Source organism: Crocuta crocuta, unplaced genomic scaffold (genome assembly GCF_008692635.1).
Source record: "Crocuta crocuta isolate KB4526 unplaced genomic scaffold, BGI_CrCroc_1.0 scaffold2720, whole genome shotgun sequence".
NCBI classification, from domain to species: Eukaryota; Metazoa; Chordata; class Mammalia; order Carnivora; family Hyaenidae; genus Crocuta; species Crocuta crocuta.
Window position 1 is genome coordinate 156,814 of NW_027531055.1, and position 7,173 is coordinate 163,986.

At 62.0% G+C, this 7,173-nt stretch overlaps 2 protein-coding genes across 2 annotated transcripts in view; one reads left to right on the forward strand and one right to left on the reverse strand.

Annotated features, from left to right (window-relative positions):
• The first annotated feature begins 1,561 nt into the window (after positions 1 to 1,561).
• On the forward strand, positions 1,562 to 4,453 carry EDF1 (endothelial differentiation related factor 1). The gene is made up of 6 exons (XM_077771008.1): positions 1,562 to 1,589; positions 2,233 to 2,249; positions 2,590 to 2,641; positions 2,970 to 3,130; positions 3,397 to 3,490; positions 4,037 to 4,453. Exons 1-6 carry the CDS (start codon positions 1,562 to 1,564, stop codon positions 4,096 to 4,098), a joined length of 414 nt encoding a protein of 137 aa, XP_077627134.1. The 3' UTR covers positions 4,099 to 4,453.
• Positions 4,454 to 4,933: 480 nt separating this feature from the next.
• MAMDC4 (MAM domain containing 4) overlaps positions 4,934 to 7,173 on the reverse strand; it is a 7,719-nt gene continuing 5,479 nt past the window's right edge. Inside the window, 4 exon segments of the mRNA XM_077771009.1 lie at positions 4,934 to 6,089; positions 6,204 to 6,376; positions 6,794 to 6,902; positions 7,000 to 7,127. Coding sequence (XP_077627135.1) covers positions 6,048 to 6,089; positions 6,204 to 6,376; positions 6,794 to 6,902; positions 7,000 to 7,127 — 452 coding nt within the window. The 3' untranslated portion in view covers positions 4,934 to 6,047.

A 7,173-nucleotide genomic window follows, 5' to 3' on the forward strand; every position in this document is an offset into this window, starting at 1 on the left:
TTAGTTGGGGCTTATGGAAGATATTTATGATGTTCGGTTTTGCTTGCCTTGTGTGGGTGGGTATGTCTTCTATGCCTCCGAGTGTGGGCACGTGGAGGTGAGGAAGAAACAAGGTTTGTGCTACGAACCAGAAGTGAGTCTGCACATTGGGAGCAGAGGACTCCGTTCTCCCTCACATCTGGATACAATAAAGGTTGTCTCCTCTGATAAATGTACCCCATGACACAGTATGTGCAAGTTTATATGCCACATACGTGTTTTCTCTTACACGGGGATTGTGCTTGCCACAACTCCTGTGGCACGGACCCGTAGCACTGCCACCAACGGTGAGTGCACCTATGCAAAGCCCCAGGTGTTACCCAAACCAACGTCAACACCAAAGACGAGATACACATTCTATCAAGTGCCCTAGGGAAGTGTCTGAGGGGTCTTTCTGTGTTTTTCATGAAACCATTCTGCAAAGTCATGAGTGGTACTCAAAGAGAATAGAGCCAAAAAAGTAGGCAAAAGCATTAAGGAGACGTATTTGTTACTTAGTACAAATGCTATTTTTCCAAACTTTGTGATGCTTGAGGAGTTTGCCGGTTTTTGAAAATGCACTGACTTCTCACTATACAAATCATCTCTAAACTGGTATGGAATTGCGGTAAAGTAAAGCAAGCGTTTTTAACATTACACGAACTATACACCTTATACAGGAAGATTAACTTTTGTAACCAAGCTTATTTTTATCATTTAGAAATTTTTTTGAAGGAGAGCCCTTCCGCAAGTCGTATCTGCTTCAGGCCCCACCCAACCCCATCCACCCTCCTCCCCAACACCTTTGCACCACGTGACCACAACTCCAGGGAAACCGAACTTCAAACTGTGTGCACGGGGACAAAGTAAAGCAAGAAACGGGGCTCAAGTACAGAAGAGCTGGGGGGGGCAACGTGTCTCTTGGCTCCGCTTTTCCGCATCCCCACCGCGCACGTGACCGGGAAGCGGGTGGCCCATCCCCGTCCCCAGACGTGCGACCAGAGGGCCGGGTGTGAGCCCATCGGCTTCCAGTCAGTCCCCCACTGGGGTCGGGGGTCCGCGGCCCGGCCCCCTCCCCACTCACGCCGCCCCTCCTGGCCGCGCCCCCGCCCCCACCGCACCCCTGCTNGCGGCCCTGCCGCAGGGGGCCTGCGTGAGAGCATGGCGCCAGGGATCGGAGCCCGGAGCCCGGCGTAAGGAAGATGGCCGGGCTCGGACGGTCTGCGACAGAGGCAGGGTGGGGGAAAGGGCCAGGGGCCAGGGGCAGGGTATGGGAAGACAGGTCGGGGTGGTGGGAGGACGGCGGGCTGAGGACGATGGTGGGGGCGTGGACCGGCAGTGCTGGGGTGGGTGTGGAAGGGCCCAGCAGTCTTTGGAGCCAGGGATACAGGTCTGGGGGTGAGGCTTTAAGTGGGGACAGGGGCAGGGTGGACTCGTGGCTTCTGACAGCGGTGATGGGGGGAAGGGGGGACCAGGTAAGGTGGAAGGGGTGGACCTGGGGGCGGGGCTTGGGGACCGCGTGCGGATAGGGGGCGGAGGCAGTATGGACGCCCCCAAGACCTCTTACGCAGGTGCCTGGGCAGCCTGATGCTGCCTGTGGAGCGTCACTGAGGCGCATTTCAGGCCATCGGTGGTCCCTGTGAGTGGGCGGAGGTGGCCTAAAGACCCAGTGCTTCTAGGCCTTTCAAGTGTAGATGACACGCCCTGGGAGGTACTTGGTGACAGGTTTCTAGCTTGGCTAATCTATGGGAAATTCATCTGTGAGGGTCAGTGACCCCCTGCTGTGCCTTGGGCCTGCACCCTGGTGCCGGGTCTGGGCCAGGACTGGAGTGCAGACTAGCGACTGGCAGTCACCGACTTGCCCTGACCTTATCATTTACACGGTCAAAACCAAATTTATTGTCCCCTTTTTTTTTTTTTTCCAGAGGATATTTAATAGCCATAAGCTAGGAGTCACACGAACATGTCTAGAAAGCACCTCTGAACGTAGCACGTTCAGAACCGCCCCGGTCACCTCTCCGAAGCATCAGAATTGTAAAGAGATACATTTCATTAACTTTCGGCAAATGTAGATGGAAGGGTATTGCTCTTGTTGGTGATGTGTGGGGGCGAGGGCTGCCGGCTCCCTGCGCTGCACCAGCCTCTGTTAGGAGTCAGGTTCACGGAGGAAGGCAGCACCAGGCCAGCGCTTGACCTCCCTTCCTGTTTTTGCAGGACAGCCTAGCGGAGGAGTAAGCCCATTGTGAGCACGGATTTCTCAGAGGAATCCGTCCGCGTGTTTCTCAGCAGCGAAGGAGCAAGCTGGGTTTCCCCGGGGAGGGGGGTGGGCGGAGCTGGTGCAGAGGTACCGGACCGGGTGGTAGAGCGTTTTGCGAAATGAGCTTGGGTTTCGAACCCGGCCGAGCTTGTCAGTCTTCGAAACCGCAGCAGTGAGCTCCGAACCAGGCTGCCCGGCTCCGGGGGCCCCGGACGTGGGCAGGCGTGCTCCCCGGCTAACCACAGCCTCCGCCGGTGTTTGCCAGACGCTGCCAAAGCCGAGTCTTGACCAGGAACCGTTTCCAAATGTTCTAGGCCATCCTCGCAGCTCAGAGACGAGGAGAAGATGTGGAGACTTCCAAGAAGTGTAAGTACTTGTGTTTTCTCACAAAACAAGGGTGCACTGCGACTCTGTGACAGGCCCCTGCTGCACCGAGCTGCCCCTGAGGGCGTCGCAGCTGCTGCAGGGCTGGGGGTCACCTGGGGTCTCCTTGGGCCAGCCGCGCTCGCTTCCTGGAGTGAGGACGGAATTCCGGACTCCGTGCTCTTACACCTGTGAACTTCCGTGTCTGGACACCTGCCCTCCATGTCGCCCCGGCACGGGGCGCCTGTCGGGCCTGGTCTCCGCCCTGACACGGCTTTCTTTTGGGTTTGTTGCAAACCGTGTCCTCTGCTTTTGCCGCGTGGCGGCCCAGGGGCCGCGGGCCAGAACAAGCAGCACTCAATCACCAAGAACACGGCCAAGCTGGACCGGGAGACCGAGGAGCTGCATCACGACCGGGTGACCCTGGAGGTGGGCAAGGTGATCCAGCAGGGCCGGCAGAGCAAGGGGCTGACTCAGAAGGACTTGGCCACGGTGAGCGCGGCGGGTGTCCTCCCGGGCTGGCCGGGGCGACGGGGGTCGGGACTCAGAACGCGCTGCGTGGGGCTCGTCTGCCCTCGGTCCTGGGATTCTCGGGGGCTGGAGCAGGACAGATGGAAGAGCATGGGGTGGCTTCCAATGTGCGTGGCCGCGGCCACATGCTGTCCCAGAAGGTGGTGCTTGCGGCTACGCCCTTGGCCACGTGCCAGAGTTCTGGCCTCTTCTCACTGAGCCGTCGTGCACACGGTATGTTTCTTTAGAAAATCAATGAAAAGCCGCAGGTCATTGCAGACTATGAAAGTGGACGGGCCATTCCGAATAACCAGGTCCTGGGCAAAATCGAGAGAGCTATCGGTGAGTGTCCTTTGGTCCCTTATTGGGTCTCCGCTGCCATCCTCTGACCGGGTGCAGGGCAGCCACTGAGCACAGAAAGGCCCCTGAGGCTGCGGAATTTTCCAGACCCCAAGAAGCTCACGAGAGCACCATCTTGGTCGCCCTCCCCCACTTCCACCTATCACATTTTGTCTACACCCTCCCCCCACCCTTTGCTGCTGGCCGGTGTGCTCTGGGCCTGTGACAGACGGCTCAGTGGCCTTCCTGTTCGGGCATTGGTGTCCTCGCTTGCCGTGGGCATCGGCTTCCTCCCTGGTGTCGGCGCGGCCCCCAGTTCTGGGAGGGCCGCCTGCCTTCCGCTGGGAGGCGGGTGGGCGCGCACTCGGCAGGCTGAGCCCAGCCGGGACTGGGGTGGCCCGTGGCCTCCCTGCTGCCCCCCGCCTCCTGCCTGGGGAGGAGGGGCTGGTGCTCAGAGGCTGTGCGGACACGGCTGCTGCCTTGGGGCCGACAGGTGGGGACGCGTGGCACTGCCCCGCGTGGCGGTGAGCGGCCCAATGGCTTTTTCAGGCCTGAAGCTCCGGGGGAAGGATATCGGAAAGCCGATTGAGAAGGGACCCAGGGCGAAATGAGCACAAAGCCTCGAAATCAGTGCGTCCGGCTGATCTCGCCTGGCTGGTTCCCCTTGACCACCGGCGCCGGCGTGGGTCTCTTCACGTGGCCGAGCGGCACGCGGGGCGTCAGCCCTGCCCGGGACCCCCCTCTACCCTGCTGTCAAACAAAACCTTGCAAAGTATTGCTTCTCCTGATTTTTTTCCCTTCCCATCCCTGGTGTCTGCTCAGCCTCGGGGTGCCCTCCCCCCGCCCCAGGGAGCTCCGAGCTGCCCGCCTCACGCGGGCGGGGCTGTGGCGTGGGGGGCCTGATCCAGAAGGGAAGGTGTCCTCCAGTCCAGCTTTTAGAGAAGCTAATAAAGTCTGTTGCTCTTCCTGCTGCTGCCCAGCGTCCTGTGCCAGCCCCGTGTGCATCTCTGTCTGGCTCACGATGTAGGGAAGAAAGGGTTCTCCTGACGTGCCCTGGGGGGTTTCTGAAGGACCCCGAAGGTCACCCCCTGCTGTGCCCATGGGCTTGAGTCAGCCCTGTGCCTTCCCCTGGCATGGTCTCCAGGGGCTGGACGGCTGCATTGTCTTCCCCCAGCCAGGAGGGGGCGCTTGGTTGTGCTGGTGTGGCCGTCACCCCTTCCCCAGGATGGCCATGCCCAGTGGGACCTTCCGGGCCCAGGGAGGGCCATGTCATAGCTTCCCTGCGGGGGTGCCCAGCTGGCTTGGTGGGTGGAGCCTGTAATTCTTTTTTAAGTTTATTTATTTATTTATTTTGAGAGAGAATGAGCAGAGGGGGTTGAGAATCCCAAGCAGGCTCCACGCTGTCAGCACAGAGCCTGACCCGGAGCTCGAACTCAAACTCACGGCAGATCAGGACCCGAACGGAAACATGAGTTGAATGCTGAACCGACTGAGCCCCCCAGGCGCCCTAGAGCATGAGGCTCTTGATCTCAGGGGTTGAGGGTCAGGCCCAATGTTGGGTGTGGAGCCTACTTAATAAATAAGTAATTTTTAAAGAACTTCCCCTGTGGAAGAGCAGAGCCTGGGGTCCTCCCTGGGTTAGGGAGATTCTGCTCCATTTTACTAAGCGAGAAGGCTATGCGGGCACGCCAGGGGCCTTGACTCCTCAGAGAGAGGGGGGTCGCCTTCATCCTGGGACCCTGGGAGGTCAGGAGCCTGGGAACCTTGGGTTTGCCTTCCAGTGACCTGCTCGGCAGCGTCCCCAGGGCACCGAGTGACCTCTGCTTTGAGACCCATCATTCCGGGGACCATTCAGGTTTTCTCACGGCATTGTGTGCTCGGGGACCCTTAATGGCACAGACCCTTTATGATGGGACACGGACATGGGACTTTTTGGAATCACGGACAGAGCAGGGCATTTCCTCCCCAGACCGGCTTTCCTCCCGCCCCCGACAGCTGCTTGAGTGCTTCCTACTCAGTCCACCTCCGCCTGCGGGCCTTTCTCCCTGTCCTAGATTAGAATACCGAGCCAGGCAGGGCCGGGGTCAGATTCGCACAGGCTGGGCCGGGCCGCCTGAGTGTCAGGTGCCCACCCGGCCAGGGGCAGGGGCTTCTCTGGGTCCCTCTGTGTCTGCCTCTGGTGCCTCTAGCCCTTGGCCCCGTTGGGTTTGGCCTGCCTGGTGCCTGTCACCTAAGGCACTGAGACCTGTGGGAGGTACCCCCAGGCACCTCCTTTCAGGCCCGGTGGGTCAGTTCTGGGGGTCCCCAAGAGCCCATCATCCCGCTGACAGCAGCATGCACGGACCTCAGCCAAGAAGTGGGGGCTGCCCTCCGGGGCCAGGGCATTTATTGTTGGGGTGAGGACCACACCCAGGCACATGGGTGGCAGTCTCTGTGCTGGGTGACCGTGTGGGGGCTCAGTGCGTCCTGGGGGAGGGGCAGGGGTTATGCCCTGGGCTCCGTCTGCCGGGAGCAGGGGCCGGGGACCCTCCTGTGGGAGCCAGAGTCTTCTCTGCATCATCTACTGGTTGTCGGTGAGCGAAGCCGGCAGGCTGATGCCATCCTAGGAGGAAGGAGAGGAGCCTGTGACAGCCGGGTGGCCGTGCGCGTGCGCGTGGGGCCCTGGGCGGGGAGGAGAGCAGTCAGCCCTGCCCGCCAGGTACCCAGCGGCTCCTACCGCGTTGAAGACGATGTTGTCAAAGCCGGGGGCCGCGGCCGCTGTCTCGGCCCGCGGGCAGCCCCCCTTCTGCAGCCAGCGCCGGCCGGCCAGTCCCAGCAGGACGAGGACGACGAGCACGAGGAGGGCACCGCCGACCGCGGCCGGCACGGACGTGGCCAGTGCTGTGTCCCCTGTGGGCCGCGGGGCGCGTGAGCCCGTCAGCCCTGCCCCGGAGGCCCATCCTCGAAGCCACGGCAGGTCATGCCGGCACGAGGCTCCAGACCTGGGCCGGGGTGGGGGGGTCACAGTGCCGAGCTAGAGCCGCCCCTCCCTCATGAAGAGACGGCGGCCAGCAAGGGCTCCACAGGCAGCCTGGCCGTGGTCGCTGCTCTGCCTGGTACCTCCTCCCGGGTCTGGGGGTGCAGAGGCCAGGAAGGGGACTCTGAGAGCCCACTCGGCTCCTCAGGGACCAAGGGGGAGGGATGGCCCAGCCCTGAAGGGGAGAAGGGAGGGGATGGGGCATGTCCCCGCGTTGGTGGCACCACAGGCTGCCGAGCCCGACAGAGTCCCAGATCTGGGGCAGGGCTGGTGGCGCGGGCACGGCTCACCCTCGCCGGGTGCAGGCAGCTGGCAGTGCTGCCCGTCCAGATACTCCACGTCGTCCAGGGCGATGGGCCCCACGGCCGGCTGGCCGCTGAGAGTGGCCTCAAACACGATCTGACCAGGAGGGAGAGGGGGCTGGCTGCACGGGCTCGAGGAGGGGCCCCCGGCTCGAGGCCTCCGCCACCTGCAGGCGTGGGCGGCCCGACCTCACCTGGAACTCCTCGTCGCTGGCCACCCCCACCTGGGCCAGCAGCCACTGGTGCCGCAGGCGCGCGCCCGTGCTCCACACGGCCAGCTGGCCCCGGGCGCTGCTCAGGAGCACCCTCAGCTCGCCCTTGTCTGCAAGAAGGGGGCCACGGCTCGGGTCCCCAGCCCAGTGCACCCC